At 42.5% G+C, this 17,786-nt stretch overlaps 1 protein-coding gene across 5 annotated transcripts in view; it reads left to right on the top strand.

The window, feature by feature from the left end:
• Positions 1-17,786, top strand: part of SLC9D1 (solute carrier family 9 member D1) — a 109,190-nt gene that overhangs the window by 62,816 nt on the left and 28,588 nt on the right. For all 5 annotated transcript variants that reach the window (XM_077482839.1, XM_077482840.1, XM_077482835.1 and 2 more), the window contains exons 6-8: positions 1,414-1,506; positions 6,492-6,678; positions 7,437-7,554. In XM_077482839.1, coding sequence (XP_077338965.1) covers positions 1,414-1,506; positions 6,492-6,678; positions 7,437-7,554 — 398 coding nt within the window. The remainder of the gene's footprint in view (positions 1-1,413; positions 1,507-6,491; positions 6,679-7,436; positions 7,555-17,786) is intronic.

Raw genomic sequence — 17,786 nt, 5'->3', positions numbered from 1 at the left:
GGATCAGGACATTAGCTGAAATCGATTTCTTTTCTTCTGAGAAGAGGAGATTAAGGGGAAATAGCACCCCATGTGTAAACACATAAGTAGTCCTAATACTGAACTTTGTTTAAAGTTATTCACTTTAAAGTAATCACAAAGGAAAGAGGGTCACTCTACATCTGGAGCAAATTGGATCATGATTTATTGTTTTTTTGCCTTCCTCTTTGATCACATGTTTTCTATATTTGGGTGTGTTGTTTAATTGGTTGAACCAGATGGATTTGTGTCTCTTCTCAACTAGAATAACTATATAACGGGACCCCCCCTCCCCCCCCCACAGACCACATATTGTTTTATATATGGACACAGTTGCCAGTCCTGATGTCACTGGATTAGATTTTTCTGATGGTGCATGGCTGAACTGACCTAGCCTATTTAGATCAGGAGTGCTGCCATCCATCTGCTCTTGTGACAAATTATACACTTGGTGGTTGTATCCTTACTTTTGTGGCTTGCGTTCTGCTCCTTTCTTGCTGGTGCCCACTAGATATGTGACATTCATGCCCCATACCTATATATGGAGTTTTAACACCACCAATTATCCTTTCTACAGCAAAACTTTATCACCTTACATCTGAGGAAGCAATATGTGAAACAAATTGGGATCTGTGGATTCCTAGTACTGTAGTTATGGTGACTTTCGTAAAGTGGCTCTTGATTTGGCACTTAAAGCGTGTAACATGTATTGATGATTGGTGTTATATTCTATTATCTTTTAAAGAAAAAAAATCTTTTAATTCTCTGTGCTTACATGATTTTAAAAGAGAAGTGCAGGTTTAAAAAAAAATCTATTATACTCACCTATGTGACTGTAGCATCCCCATCAACTCAAGTCATATGCTCCCCAAGTTCTTGGTCTTTAGTGAGCAGAGAGTGGTGAGTGTCAGTCAACAGCTTTCTGCTCCGCCCCTTCAACGTTCACTGGAGCATCAGGCTGTGGAGAGGGTGGGAGCAGCCGGCCAAGCATCTGGGTGTGTCCTGACATTGTTGTCGGAATCCCTGCAGAGCCTGGTCAGTCTCTGTGACGTCAGCCTGTACGAAGGCTCTGCTTAATCTGGGTCACAGGAGTGCATAAATAAGTGCATTCCTGTGATCCAGAAGAGAAGTCTGGCCAAAAAAAGCTTTGATCATACTTTTCCTTTAACTTACATTCTGTATGTAATATGTTGAGGGGCCACAACTGTTACGTGCCTTTTTTTTTTTGATCAATATTCAAAACCTGAAAAATAGTTTTGACATATAAGTTGATGGTACTGTTTTTATGTATAAGTGAGGAAGAAAAAGATGGATAGATAGACAGATATACACATTGAAATGTAAGCAAATGCTTATGTGGAATTGAAGAGCAATTTGTGTTTTTTCTCTTCTCAGTCTATTGTTCAAGTGGAAACTCTCGGCGAGTTTGGTGTCTTTTTCACCCTTTTTCTTGTTGGATTAGAGTTCTCTCCAGAAAGACTGAGAAAGGTATGTGTCACCTGTCTAATTCTTTCTGATTACCTTTCTTTTTATCTAGTAATCTAAAGCTCAGAAACGTATAACATACTGCTATAACATGCACAAAAAGGTTCAGAATACTTTATGGAAAGTATTTGCCTGGTAGGCACAATGTTGTTGTCATTGAGTAGTATCTCACATGTTTTAGTAACCTTTCCAAAGGCTAAATTTCATAGTATATTTAATATGTGAGAAAATCATCTTTTCTTTCTCAGATTGACTGACACACACACACACACACACACACACACACACACACACACACACACACACACACACACACACACACACACACACACACACATTATTTTATTTACAGACACTAGCAAGTATCAAGCAAATTTGAGATGCTACATTCTTCTGTACAACATGTTTACCTCTTTCTGTGGTGATTTAATTTACCTCTGTCCTTGTTATGATATTGTAATTTTTGCAATGATATTCCATTATTGATATAAAAAAAAGAAAAGTTTTAACCCAAAACAGCCTTTAAAAGTCCTAAGATCTTGTGGCTGCGTTTTTAATTTTTTTCCGGAAATTTTCCTCTTCATTTTCAGCTGATAATCCTGCTAGTAGTGTTTCCTCTTCTAGAGTGAGACTTACTCACTGTACTGTATCTGTGGAGGAGCAGTGTTGTCACAGTAGAACAGGAAGTGTGACAGCCGAAGACCACCCGCTCTCCTCAACTCCATAACATAAGAATGAAGTGTTCTGTAATGCACAGATCTAAATTGGGCAGGCTAATTGATGTAGGGTTAATTTAGTAAAACTGGAGAGTGCAAAATCCGGTGCAGCTGTGCATGGTTGCCAATCCGCATCTAACTTCCACTTGTTCAATTAAGCTTTGACCACAAAAAAGAAAACCTGGAAGCTGATTGGTTTCTATGCGGAGCTGTACCAGATTTTGCACTCTCCAGTTTTAGTAAATCAACCCCAGTGTTTCAGATCTTTGTGCAGCAAATGCAGAGTGCACAGAAAGTTAAATGCTCACTGGATTAGTGGCAGAATCGACATGCATTTTTATGACTTTGCTAAATTATTTCTCTGATATGCATTTGCTTGTATGTGTTGGGTCCTTAATAGACAAGACCTCCTTTTAAAGCGGAACTACAAATGTGTGTGAGTCTGTCCAGGCAGATGCTAAACTTGTACACTGAACTGAGCGAGTGCAGCTCAGTTTACATTGTGGACAGACGGGTAAGAAACTCTAATGTAGAAGAGACATAGTATGTCTCGTTTACATTAAAAATCTACCTATTCACAATTTTTTTTAAATTAAAGTTCTATTCTAAATGCTTACGTTGTCAAGTTGTTAAAGTAGATGTGAACCCAATTCATGAAATTCGATCTATGCACATATATCTGCAGTGTTTCTTATCGCTCTCCAAAGTCCCATGTGTTTCTGCAGTTCCGTTCCTCTGTTATGAGCATGAGAACTTCTGACAAGTTTTCAGATGGGAGATAAAAGCAGCTGAAAGTGTGTGTTGTGGAAGGTTGCTATAAATAGATTAGTAGAGAGCTTGTCCTGTCACAGCACAGCTCTAAGGCCCCTTTCACACTGGAGCGGTGGGTGCGTTGGTGGTAAAGCTCTGATATTTTTAGTGGCGCTTTACCGTCAATTTGCGGTGCTATTCTGCCGCTAGCGGCCAAGAAAGGGTTAAAACCACTGCAAAGTGCTACTACATCAACGAAATGCCGGCGGTATAGCCGCGCTGCTCCATTGATTAAAATGGGCAGGAGCAGTGTATACACCGCTCCAAAGATGCTGCTAGCAGGACTTTTTTTTGCGTCCTGCTAACACACCGCTCCAGTGTGAAAGCCTTCGGCGCTTTTACATTGGAGAGACAGCAGCAGCTCTTTCAGGGTGCTTTGCAGGTCCTATTTATAGCACTGTAGTGCCTGCAAAGCGCCCCAGTGTGAAAGGGGTCTTAAAGTATCTTTGTTCTTCAGCCTTTTTGGAGAAGGGGGTATGTGTCTTTCCTCAAATCTGCTGTCAAGCCAAGAATACATTCCTACTGCTGGGAACAAGGAAGTGAAAATTCTAACATGATGTAAGAATTCTAAAGAATATAGCTAGTTAAAGACAGCAAATATACATGTAAAACTTATGTAGGGAGATTCATCCCTGTGTATCATCTCAGGCTGTTCACTTCACTGGGTTTACATCCACTTTATGTCTTAAATACACAAGGCTCACTTTAATTTTAATCCCCTTATTTGCTGGTTTATTTATTTTTTCACTTTTTTTCTACACAGTTTTGGGGAGTTTTTTTCTGTATCATATTAAAAAAAAAGATCTACAACCCCTATTTCAATAAAGTTAGAATGCTATGTAAAATCTACAATAATAATAATAATAATAAAATCTACATAAAACAGAAGGAAATGATTTGTAAATCTGATAAACCGCTATTTTATTCAAGAGATATTGTGAATAAAATATGGGTCTTTGAGATTTGCAAATCATTGCCTTGTGTTTTTATGTAGATTTTACACAGCGTCCCAACTTTTTTGAAATTGGCATTGTATCACCAGAAGAAAAGACAGCTTGTTGAATCTCTGCAAAGTATACTAAGCATGTGCTTTAGTGCTCTTCTTATACTTATACGCCCAGAATATTTAATAACCATAAACTGTGGACCATTTCTTTGGTGGTCACAAGGTACGATTTAAGGAATTTTCATAAGCTATTGCAGTTGATTCATGTTTTTAATGTTAGCATTTTGTATCTACTAACATGTTAATACATTGATTTATGAAGCTGGTGGAATGCAGACCACTTTTTACTACTGGCTCAGCTGCTTAGTTCACTGACTGTAATGATAGCACAGCTACTTTATTATGTTAGGAATTTTTGAGAATATGAATTCACATGTAATTAATCATCATAGAGATGGACACATGTCTGTAAAGTTCAGGTTCTGCAGCTTTCTGGAAATATTCTTTTTTCTCACTTTGGTCCATTCACCTCTGCTTCTTCACAGGTACAACAGACTACAGTTTTTTTGTTTTTTGTTTTTTTAGGTTTATTTTTAACACTTCTATTTTATGTGTGTTTTTGTTGCTTGCATACAATCTTTGTTTGACAAGCAAACATTTAGGACATGATATTGTATAGGTCAGGGGCAGGCAACCTTTGACAGGCAGAGTTCTACCTGAACAACATTAAAAGAGATCAAAGATCACCAGGGTTCAGCCCCATTTCTTTTTAAAGAACTTGACTGGCAAGGTCTAACAAAATAGTATGGGAAAACTTAGAAAAATATAATAAAACACGTCACAAAAAATACATTTTTAGTCTAACTTTTAAAGTGGATGGTGTCCGTCAGTAGGACAGAGGTTGGTGTCAGTGGGGCAGTAAATGGTGTATTTTTTTTTTAGAAGCCTTGTTTTTTTTAGAAGCTTTAGTGAAAGCGGAACACATGGGGGTCCTGGAAGCAGAAAAAAAGAACAAGGACAGGAGGGGCAGCGGGAGAGGCATTTACTGGAATCAATCCCCTGGATTTTTCTCCTGCAGCAGCTGTATGTTGGTGGGAGGGGAGAGGAGGAGAAGCTGGCTTTCAGCTGCTGCAGGAGGAAAATAAAGTGGATCGCCAGAAGAAAAATCAGAATTCCCAGCAAGCGGCTGGGGATTTGGATTTTACCGTCTATAAAATGTTGAATCCCTAGCCACTTGTTGGGAATTCAGATTTGTAAAATACATGTCTATAGGATTGAAGAGAGGGGCAGAGGACACTGCGGCGGGGGGGAGCTTGCCATGTAAAGGACGGTAGAGGACACTGCTATGGGGGGAGAAGAGGACATTACTGTGTGGGTCGATGTGTAGGGTGGTAGAGGACACTGCTATGGGGGTGGCTCTGTCCCCCTTCTCATCACCCCCACCCCCACACAGTGGGTTCCTCTGCCCCCCCATTGCAATGTCCTCCACCACTTATCACATCGCTCCCCCCCCCCAATATCCATGTCCTCTGCTTCTTTAACATTACCCACCATAAATAAGCACCTGTGTACACAGAGGAGGGAGCGGAATGCAGCAAAGTTCTGGATGGAGGGTGGCAAGTGGCTGAGGATTCAGCTTTTACTGCCTGTAAAGTCCAGATCCCCTGCCACTAGCTGGGGAATTCGGATTTTTACAATACCTGGCCATTGGGGGGGGGGGGGAGTGGGGAGGGGTCAGAGGCCCCCGTTATAGGGAATGTAAAGGGCAGTAGAGGACACTGCTATTGGGGGGAGAAGAGGACAATACTGGGGGGGGGGTTTGGTTATGTGAAGGGTGGTAGAGGACACTGCTATAGGGGTGCTTTTGTCCTTAGCAGTGTCCTCTGCCCCCCCCCCCCCAATAGAAGTCTAATCCACCCTTCACATCACACACAGTAGTGTCCTCTGTGCGCCCCCCCCCCCCCCCCTTTTTCCTCATAGCAGTGTCCTCTGACCCCCCCTCCCCCTGGTATAGGTTGACTGTCTTGAGGCTCAATTGGTCCGACTATGAAGCCTCTGCCAGAGTAGACTTCTAAAGCACATGTCTGTCTTCTGAACTTGTGTGTGTAAATATCAGTTTGAGCTAATGCCTTGCTAGACTCTTTACTGAAATAAAAATATATAATATAATAAGATTAAATGTGTATTTGCTTATTTAATGCTTGTTATTTATTCTGATCCTGTGCACTGCCATAAAATGCAGCATATCCACATTGTATTGCAGCTCGGGACTGCATTGCAGTGTGAAATTGAATAAGCGGCCCTCAAGGTAGTAGAAGAAGACTGCTGTTTTTGACTTCTATGTCTGCATGTACCAATTAGTTATAAGAAAAACATTTTTGCTGACTATTACTAGCTAATCTTGACTAAAACTTTGATGGTAGCATGAGTAGAAAGAATTTGGATCTGAGATTTACAATATTGCTGTTTCATCTGGGTTAACCAAAATGAGACTAAACATTTTTGTCATCCTGCAGGTATGGAAAATCGCTGTGCAAGGACCATGCTTCATGACTGTTCTGATGATTGCATTTGGTTTGCTTTGGGGCCACTTCCTGCAAATCAGACCTACACAAAGTGTCTTCATATCAACTTGTTTGTCTCTGTCAAGCACACCCTTGGTATCCAGATTTCTTGCGGGTGGGTCTCGTGGTGATAAAGATGGTAAGAAGACACCGTTCATATTGACATTTATTTCTGCACGAAAACAGATCATCCTAAAATGGATTTCACCATCCTGGAACCTGCTGCAAGGTTGACAAGTATAAAATAGTTTATTCATGCATTCCACAATCCCTAAATTTACCCTGGCCCTTAGACTATACCTGACACCTAACATTGTCCTCAACTGAATCTTAAAATGTAACCCCTAAATTAACATGACTTCCTACAAATAAGCAGTCCAATTTACATATTGAAAACATAAGCAAACCATTTTACCCTTTGAAGGGTTTTGTATACTGCATCAATTGATTTACACAGCACAGCCCTGTCTGGCGGGGCATTAAACCTGATTTTTCTCTGCTGCAGTAACACTTGCATATCTTGTCCCTCTCCCAGCCAGTGACTATACCATGAAAGAGAAGCAGCAGACTGATGAGCTTATCTGTCATTCAGCTGTTTGCTACCTTGTTGGTACTGGAGAATATTGTACTGGTTCTTCCTCTCCCAGCCTGAGCTTTACTAAATAATAAATAGATTACTTCAGGATCAGAGTGGAAAATTGATGCCGACAGTCATGTTAACTACGTTCTTCTGACATTTCTTTGTGAAAATTGGCTCAGATTAAACCATTGAAATCCAGTTAACAGGCAGAAAAAAACATTTAAAAAAATAATTTCAGACTTTGGCTTATATATTGACTTTTGGAAAAGATCAGTATTAAATGCTTTAAACTTTAAACCATTTTTATCTCTCTGCAGGCGACATTGATTATAGCAGTGTACTACTTGGCATGCTTGTAATGCAGGATGTCCAGCTAAGCCTGTTCATAGCTGCAATGCCAACTCTTATTCAAGCAGGCGGGAACACTTACTCCAGGTGATTTGTTTCAAAATTAGAATATGCTTCCAAGATATAATAGTTTTTTCCTGTGTTACACTCGTTTGGGTAAACTGTTTATTTTTATGCTTAGTAGATGTATGTTTTTCTTGTAGCAATATTAAACCTTTTTGAACATTTGAATTTTTTTGCTTGGAAAAATGTTGAATAACCATAATGGTTATTCAACAGGAATTTTGCCTGTAGCAAGCTTGTAACACCAAGTACCATGAATTACCTTTTTTGTCTAAATAGAAACTATTGCTGCCCCACTTTATTTATATTTTGAGACTTTTTATACAATCATAATGCAGCATTAAAAACATGGTTGTAAGTCCTTCACACTTAAAATATATTTTACTTTCAAAGAAAGGTTGGATGAGAGGGGGCATGATTGAGAGTGGTAGGATTTTTTTGCCAGTTTAAAGCTGACCTAGCGTGGTAGGATTTTGTTTGCTGGTTTAAAGCTGACCTAAAGGCATATAGTATATTTAAAGAAGAAAAAAAAAAGTCTGCTAGCAGATGGGCTATAATTACAGAAGATACCCCTTAAGGTTTGCTAGCAGATAGGCTATAATTACAGAAGATACCCCTTAGATTTTGTCTGCTTTTAAAGCACTTTTTTCTGTTTTCACATGAGTAACTCAATGTACAAACTCGGCATGCCTTGAGTCCCGGAATGAATTGCCTCCCTGGTGCATGCACATTGTGACAAAAGCCCACTGTGGTGATGTTCACTTTTTTTCTTCCTTTTTTAAGTTCCTTTTCCATCTACTGCTTCTTCCTATAGAAATCTCAATGTAAGATTAGCTCCAAAACTCGATCTGGTTACGATGACTGGCCCACTGCTTCTGGCTCTAGCTTGCAGCTGGTAGCAGGTTCCGTATAAAAAAAAAAAAAACGCTGGCTGCTAAGGCAGAGGGAGTCCACTCTAACAGGTAAAAATGACTACGCTTTTACTGATATTGTCCTAGTAAGCAGCAAAGGGAAGGGGAGAACCTAAAGTATATAGTTGACATCAGGTCCACTTTAACAGAAAACCTGACCTGAGAATTGTGTGAACTTCCACTGCTGATTACTGACAAAATGCTAGTTGCCTGACTGTCAATTTGACCAAAACGTTTCCAAACTTTAAGGCCCCTTTTACACATGCGGACAGTATGTCCGTATTTCATCCATCCATTTGCAGATGAAATACGGACATACATGCATCCCTATGGGATAGCGAGTGTCTGCGGATGAACATCCGCAGACACCCGCTATTGTCCGCCTCCGCAACTGTCCGATTCTGCAGACGGAGGAAAATCCTATTTTTCTATCCGTCTGCAGAGCGGATCGGATGAACACGGACAGACGGCCCGTGCTCATCCGATCCCCCATAGAGGAGAGCGGAGAGCTGACAGGGCGGTCCCTGCACAGTGTGCGGAGACCGCCCTGTCCACCGCCCTGGACAACGGAGCGATCCCCGCTGAGTGAGCGGATTATCATGGGGCGGATCATTACTGATCCGCCCCATGTGAAAGGGGCCTAAGTCACTGATGATGGACAAGTAATGCATATCAGGAGTTCTGCTTTCACTTTGGCTTTCTTGACCTGCTTGATTGTTCTGCGACTGGCATCTCCAGAATTAGGAACATAATCTTAGCCTTCATTTTACCCTTAAAACTGTTTTCCCATAGGGATTGACTGGGAATAGGGTGTAAAGGCCTGTGATGTACAATAAAGATGCAAGTAGGGGCCTTCAGTGAAAGGAGAAATGAAAGCCATTCTCAGAACGGTTATAATACCCCTTAACCACTGTGTATGGGTGCAGTGCTGCCTAACACCCCTTCCAATCACAGTAGTGTACAACATATAAGTGAACAGTCCATCCAAATTTGTGGTAAGAGTGCTCAGTGTCACTGCAAACAGAAGTACACTCAAGGTGCGAAAAAGTGCCACAAATAAAGTGTTCTATGATGGCGTTCCTCCAATGGCCGCTTTTTATAAGGCTCGGTTCACACAGGGGCGACTTGTCCAGGCGACTTCGCCGTCTGACAAGTCGCGCTCCGTTCTGTACTATGGAACCGTTCTAATAGGAGCGACTCAAGTCGCTCCGACTTAGAAAAAAGGTTCCTGTACTACTTTTGCGGCGACTTCGGGCGACTTGCATTGACTTCTATACAGAAGTCGTTTTGCAAGTCGCCGCTGATCGTGTGCAGGTCGCGGCGCTGCAAGTCGTGCCGCCCGCTGTGTGAACCGAGCCTTAGGATCACCATCCAGCCTTAGTACAGTCCTCTAAAATTCCCTTCATAAGCTCAGAGAATGCCTCAAGTCAAGCCATAAAGGAAGAGAGGAGAGCCTCATATACAGCTGGTAACATTTTTTTCTAGGTAAATATATTTCTAAAGGTGCTATTGACTTTACATTTTCACCACTTGTTGGTAACAACCCATGCAATCCATACATACAAGAAAACCAAAACAAATAAGTACAGAAATTAAGTTATGTGTAATAAAATGGAATGACGCAGCTTAAAAGTATTAAACACACTAACTGAAATTTATTTAATACTTAGTACAAAATCCTTTGCCGGTAGTGACAACTTCAAGACGCCTCCTGTATTGAGAAAGTAGTCGCATGCGTTACTCCGGTATGATTTTGGCCCATTCTTCCACACAGTCTTCAAATATTGAAGGTTCAATGGGCCTCTTCTGTGGATTCTGATCTTTAGTTCTTTCCATTGATTTTCTATTGGATACAAGTCAGGTGATTGGCTGGTCTATTCTAGCAGCTTTATTTTCTTTCTTTGAAACCAGTTGGCTTTGCGTTTAGGATCATTGTCTTGCTAAAACGTTCACCCTAATTTCATCTTCATCATCCTGATAGATGGCAGGTGATTTTTACCAAGGATGTCTTGGTACATTTTTCCATTCATCCTTCTTTCAATGACATGAAGTTTGCCAGTACTGTATGCTGAAAAACAACCCCACACCTTGATGTTCCCACCTTCAAACTTCATTGTTGGTATGGTGTTTTTGAGGTGATGTGCAGTGCCATTTGACCTGCAAACATGGTGTGTATTCTGGCATGCAACAAGTTAAATTTTGGTGTCATCTGACCAGATTATAGTCTCCCAGTATTTCACAGGCTTGTCTAAATGTTGTGCAGCAAACTTTAAACAGGCTTCAACATGCTTTTACTTCAGCAATGGAATCTTGCATAGTGAGTGTGCATACAGGCCATGGTGGCTGAGTACATTACTTATTGCATTCTTTGAAACTATTGTACCTGCTAATTCCAGGTCTTTCTGATGCTCTCCATGAGTGGTCCTTGGCTCTTGGACAACTCTTCCGATTAATTCTTTTCACTCCTCTGTCAGAAATCTTGCAAGGACCACTTGGCCCTGGCTAGTTTATGGTAAGAAGTTTTTTTTTTCCCACTTGCAGGTTATTGCCCCAATAGTGCTCACTGGAACATTCAGAAGTTTTGAAATCCTCTGCAACCAATGCCATCAGTATGTTTTGCCACAATAAGGTTGCAAAGGTATTGAGAGAGTTTTTTGCTTTTACTCATCATAAGACGTTTCTTGTGACACCTTGGTAATGAGACACCTTTTTATAGGCTATCCGTTGAGATTGAATCAGCTGATATTGATTTGCACTGACAAGAGCCAGGACTGCTTTCTAATTACTGATAGAATTCAGCTGGTATCTTGGCTGTACATGTCTTTTTGCATCTCCCTTTCATGTGTTCAATACCTTTTTCCCTGTGTCATTCCATTTTATTACACATAACTTAATTTCTGAACGTATTTGTTTTGGTTTCTTTGAATGCATGGATTGTTACTGATGTGGTGAACATTTCATGTCAATAGCACCTCCAGAAATATATTTATCTAAAAAAAATGGCGCTGTGCTTTAATGCTTCTTTTACCCGCTGTATGTATATTTATAACAAAAAAACCTTCAAAGTATTTCACATTCATCAGTTAAAAGGGATCAAAACCGCCATGCATGTAAACTAGGAAGCATCAGATGCACCGAGATGGCTGCCATGCATTCCAAACAGCAGAAGTGACATTACCCGGAAGTCCCTCCCTACGCATTTTATCATCAAAAAGCAATGTCTTCAGAAGCAAGTGGTGTAAGGGTATTAGAATCTATGCAACAAGTGTTATACACTTGAAAGTGGAGTTCCACAGTTTTTTCTGTTTGTTAAAAGCCAGCAGCTACGAAAAGTGTAGCTGCTGACTTTTAGTAAATACACACTCACCTATTCCACGGTCCAGCGATGTGGCCGCCCGAAGCCTTATTACTCTCCCTCTTCTCTCCACGGCACCGGCATTGCAAGTGTGGGCTCCTGGCTGTGACACTAAACCAGTAAATACTCACGCTATGATACAAATGTGAAAAATTATGTATGTGATAAAAAAAAATCAAGCAAGTGTGTATGTGTGTGTATGTGTGTGTGTATATATATATATATATATATAATATATAATATAGATATAATAAATGTATTTATAGTATCTCACAAAAGTGAGTACACCCCTCACATTTTTGTAAATATTTTATTATATCTTTTCCTGTGACAGCACTGAAGAAATTACACTTTACATTGTAGCAAAGTAGTGAGTGTAGAGCTTGTATGCCAGTGTAAATTTTTTGACCCCTGAAAATAACTCAACACACAGCCATTAATGTCTAAACCGCTGGCAACAAAATGAGTCCACCCCCAAGTGAAAATGGCCAAATTGGCTCAAAGTATCAATATTTTTTGTGGGCAACATTATTTTCCAGCACTGCCTTAACCCTCTTGGGTATGGAGTTTACCAGAGCTTCACAGTTTGCCACTGGAGTCCTCTTCCGCTCCTCCATGACAACATCACGAAGCTGGTGGATTTTAAAGACCTTGTGCTCCTACACCTTCTGTTTGAGGATGCCCCACAGATGCTCAATAGGGTTTAGGTCTGGAGACATGCTTGATCGGTCCATCACCTTTACCCTCAGCTACTTTAGCAAGGCAGTGGTTGTCTTGGAGGCGTGTTTGGGGTTTTTATTATGTTGGAATACTGCCCTGCGGCCCAATCTCCAAAAGGAGGGGATCATGCTCTGCTTCAGTATGTCTCAGTACATGTTGACATTCATGGTTCCCTCAATGAACTGTAGCTCCCCAGTGCCACAGCACTCGTGCACCCCCAGACCATGACACTCCCACCACCATGCTTGACTTGTAGGCAAGACAAACTTGTCTTTTGTACTCCTCACCTGGTTGCCACCAAACAAGTTTGAAACCATCCGAACCAAATAATTTAATCTTGGTCTCATCAGACCACAGCACATGGTTCAAGTAATCCCTGTCCCTAGTCTGCTTGTCTTCAGCAAACTGTTTGCGGGCTTTCTTGTGCATCATCTTTAGAAGAGGCTTCCTTCTGGCATGACAGCCATGCAGACCATTTTGATGCAGTGTGCGGCGTATGGTCTGAGCACTGACAGGCTGACCCCCCCACCCCTTAAACCTCTGCAGCAATGCTGGCAGCACTCATACGTCCATTTCCCAAAGACAACTTCTGGATATGACGCTGAGCACGTGCACTCAACCTCTTTGGTGGACCATGGCAAGGCCTTTTAGAAGTGGAACCTGTCCTGTTAAACCTTTGCATGGTCTTGGCCACCGTGCTGCAGCTCAGTTTCAGGGTCTTGTCAATCTTCTTATAGCCTAGGCCATCTTTATATAGAGCAACAATTTTATTTTTATTTTTTTTCTTAGATTCTCAGAATTATTTACAATGGGGTGCCATGAGGTGCCATGTTAAACTTCCACTAACCAGTAACCCCATTCACACCTGAGACCTTGTGACACTAAGGAGTCATATGGCACCGGGGAGGGAAAATGGCTAATTGGGCCTAATTTGGACATTTGCACTTAGGGGTGTGCCCACTTTTGTTGGCAGCAGTTTAGACGTTATGTGTTGAGTTATTTTGAGGGGGCAGTAAATTTACACTGTTATGCAAGCTGTACACTCACTACTTTACATTGTAGCAAAGTGGCATTTTTTCAGTGTTGTCACACGAAAAGATGTAATGAAATGTTTACAAGAATGTGAGGGTGTACTCACTTTTGAGTGATACTGTGTGTGTGTGTGTGTGTGTGTGTGTATATATATATATATATATATATATATATATATATATATATATATATAATCTCTATCTCTTAAAAAAAAAAAAAAAACCTTGCTTGCGTTTCTTGATATGTGATGGACAACAACAAATGGAATTGTCAAAGTGAAATGCAGTCTCGACGTGCTAAAGTGTTCCAGATAGATAAAAAGTTGCTGATATACAATCTCTTGCAACATGCTGAAGTGCTTCATATAAATTAACTGTGCCATGTTCCACACTCCCCTCTTGTATCCCCACTCCCCAGAACCAATGGACCCTTAGCTTTGCAGTCTGGGGGTCGAATACACTGTGATCTGGTATTAGCAGATGGAACTCTGGGACTCCTCAGTAGGATCTCCAAACATGATGGATTTTGGATTTTGTGGGTGACCAAAATGACCACCAGGCTCGATTAAAAACAAATTAAATCTCATAGTGAAGTACTGTTTAAAAAACTATTTTATTGCACAATCACAAGCGCCAATTGTTGCCAACAAAAACAAGCATGAGACAGAATTAACTCATTTGAGTTTGCTGTGGGCCGGTTTGCGTTCCACGGAGGAATCCCTCCAAAAAGTCTTATGCAACGTACACATGATCAAACTATCTGGCGGAAGAGTCCGGCGGACTTAGAAAGTAGTTTTGACTCAAAAACTCGCAGTCCAGCGGTCAATACGGCCGTTTGTGTGCTAGTCCGCCATACTTTTGAAATGAACGGACTTTCCCGCATGGCAAAAAGTCAGTTCATTTTCAACGTGGCTCCAGATAGATGAGACTAGCGAAGGAGGTCAATGTCGCCGCCTTCGGTGGCGAGATTGACACGTCGCTGGCCCCGTCAACTGGTATGGACTTAAAGGGGAAGCCGGTATGCCGAAAAAACGGCGTGGGGTCCCCCCAGGTCCATATCGGACCCTTATCCGAGCATGCTACCCGGCCTGTCAGGAAAGGGGGTGGGGACGAGTGAGCCCCCCCCCTGAGCCGTACCAGGCTGCGTGCCCTCAATATGGGGGGTGCTTTGGGGAAGGGGGGTGCGCGGCCCCCCCACCCCAAAGCACCTTGTCCCCATGTTGATGAGGACAAGGGCCTTTTCCCGACAACCTTGGCCATTGGTTGTCGGGGTCTGTGGGCGGGGGGCTTATAGGAATCCCGGGAGCCCCCTTTAATAAGGGGGCCCCGGTTCCCGGCCCTCCACCCTATGTGAATGAGTATGGGGTACAATGTACCCCTACCTATTCACCTGTGAAAAAACACAACACACAAGGGTTTAAAATAATTTATTGCACAGCTCCGGGGGTCTTCTTCCATCTTTGGGGGGGTCTTCTCGCCGGACTCCTCCGCTATCTTCTGCTCTTTTGCTAGCTCTTTTACTAGCAGAGGAGCCCGGCTTTCTTCTTCGTCGCCACCGCCCAGGGGTCGTCTTCCGACTTCGGGGGGCTTGTCCCCCTCTTCAGGGGTTTTGTCCCCCTCTTCGGTTCTTCTTGTCGGGCCTCAGCGCCTTCTTCCAGCTTTTACAAGCAGTGGCCCAGTCTTCTATCGCCGCCGCCTTCTCTTTTTCTTGTTCTTCTTCCTTGAGATGTTGACTCGACGCACTCTCTGGCAGCAATGACAGGGACGCGGCGTGCGGAAACTTATATAGGGACATTGGCGGGTGATGTCCCCGCCCATTATGATGTCACAGTCCCAGAGGATGCTGGGACTGTGACATCATAATGAGCGGGGACATCACCCGACGATCCCGTTATGACCCCGCCCATTGTCCCTATATAAGTTGCCGCGCAACACGTCCCTGTCATTACGGCCAGAGACAGCGATGAGTCAACATCTCAAGAGAAGAAAGGAAGGCGGCGAAGACAGCGGCGACAGAAGACCAAGCCACCGCCAGTAAAAGAGCTGGAAGAAGGAGCGGAAGCCCGGCAAGAAGAACCGAAGAGGGGGACAAGACCCCTGAAGTCGTAAGAGGACCCCCGGGCGGTGGCGATAAAGAAGAAAGCCGGGCTCCTCCGCTAGTAAAATAGCTAGCAAAAGAGCAGAAGATAGCGGAGGAGTCCGGCCAGAAGACCCACCCAAGACTGAAGAAGACCCCCGGAGCTGTACAATAAATTATTTTTAACCCTTGTGTGTTGTGTTTTTATGAGGTGAATGGGTAGGCGTACATTGTACCCCATACTCATTCACATGGGGTGGGGGGCCGGTATCCGGGGGCCCCCTTATTAAAGGGGGCTCCCGGATTCCGATAAGCCCCCGCCCGCAGACCCCGACAACCAACGGGCAGGGTTGTCGGGAAGAGGCCCTTGTCCTCATCAACATGGGGACAAGGTGATTTGGGGTGGGGGGGGCCGCGAGCTTGTCCCCACCCCTTTCCTGACTGGCTGGGTTGTGTGCTCGGATAAGGGTCTTATAAGGACCTTGGGGGGGGGGGACCCCCACGCTTTTTTTTCGGCATAGGGCTTCCCCTTTAAGTCCATACCAGGGGACGGGGCCAGCGACGCGCCAATCTCGCCGCCGAAGGCGATGACATTGACTTCCTTCGCTAGTCCCGGCTACCTGGAGCCGCGTTCAAAATGAACGGACTTTCCTCTGTGTGTGGGCAAGTCGTTCATTTCAAAAGTACGGAGGATAGTCCATGTGGGCAGGTCCGCTCGTTCGGAAATTTGGCAGACTTTCCGGCGGTTTGTCCGCCGGATAGTCTGATCGTGTATACGCATCATTAGACTCTTTTTTTAGATGAAACAGAATTGTTTAGTTGTGGAAAATGTGTAATCTGCAGAACCTCCAAGTATAGGAATAGGAACACTATGCATTTTAAGTCTCACTCCCATGGGAGATCTTTTGAGATCAAGAAATTCATCTCTTGTGGAACTACATATGTCGCCTATCTCTTGTCCTGTTCTTGTGGTCTCCAATATGTAGGGAGAACCAAAAGGAGGCTGGGGACAAGGTTGAGAGAACATGTCAATAAAATCAGAAAGGGTTTCAGGCACCACAGTTTGTCTAATCACAATAGAGACCCAAAAGGGTTGTCCTTTTGTGGAATAGATGGGGTAGAGGCAAACTGGAGAGGGTCTAATCTCAAGATGGCCATCTCCCAGAATGAAACCCAACGGATCCATAGGCTGGATACTATGAGTCCATTTGGCTTGAACATAGAATTTGATTTAAATTGTTTCTTATCCAATTGATAGAATCTATATTGTTTGATGGGTATGATGAATTTATTAGGGGAGAAGGGCTACCCATACTCCACTGGTACAATCTGAACTTTTTTGGTTTATTTTTTCTGTTCATCAGTATTACATCATTTTTTTTATATCATATTTATTTATTTTTTTATTTGCATTTTATTTTTTTATCCAATATTCTATTTTAACAGAATTGTATATTTTTGCTACATTAAAAGAAATGTGTATTATTATGTGGAAAGGAATTATCTCTATCGTGTATAAAAAGGCTTTTAACGATTGCATATGTAAATTGTACACAGGAATTTGTTATTTGGGTGGAGGAAGTTGGTGCTATTACACCCACTGGAATTGGCAACATTTCATTGGTTGATGATAGCGGAGGTATCGCTCCTCAGATATAAAATTGATCATGCGAAACCGGAGGTTATGTCCTTGATGATGCCCTGGAGGAGGGGCAAAACTCGTTGATGCATTTCTGGTTTTACAACCACTGACGCCATTTCCGCCCTCCGTGGAACGCGTGCCAGCCCGCGGCAAACCCAGATAATTCCTTTCTCTTTCTCATGCCTGTTTTTGTCAGCAATCTTGTAAGTGGCGCTTATAAATGCACAATAAAATTGCTTTTTAACAGTCCTTCACTATGAGATTTCATTTAATTTGTTTTTATCGGGCCTGGTGGTCATTTTAGTCACCCTCAAGATCCTTCACGTTTGAAGATCCTACTGAGGAGTCCCAGATTGCCATCTGCTAACACCAGATCATAGCGTGTTTGACCCCCAGACTGCAAAGCTGAGGGTCCATTGGTTCTAGTTAGTGGGGATACAAGTGGGGAGTGTGGCATACAGCACAGTCCATTTATATGAAGCACCTCAGCACTTTCTATTAATTTGAAGCACTTCAGCAC

This window comes from Lithobates pipiens, unplaced genomic scaffold, assembly GCF_037356315.1.
Source record: "Lithobates pipiens isolate NorthernLeopardFrog02 unplaced genomic scaffold, aLitPip1_a1.2 Scaffold_16, whole genome shotgun sequence".
In the NCBI taxonomy this organism is placed as follows: Eukaryota; Metazoa; Chordata; class Amphibia; order Anura; family Ranidae; genus Lithobates; species Lithobates pipiens.
The sequence above is the reverse complement of the archived record's forward strand: the minus strand, read 5'-3'. Positions and strand labels throughout refer to the sequence as shown.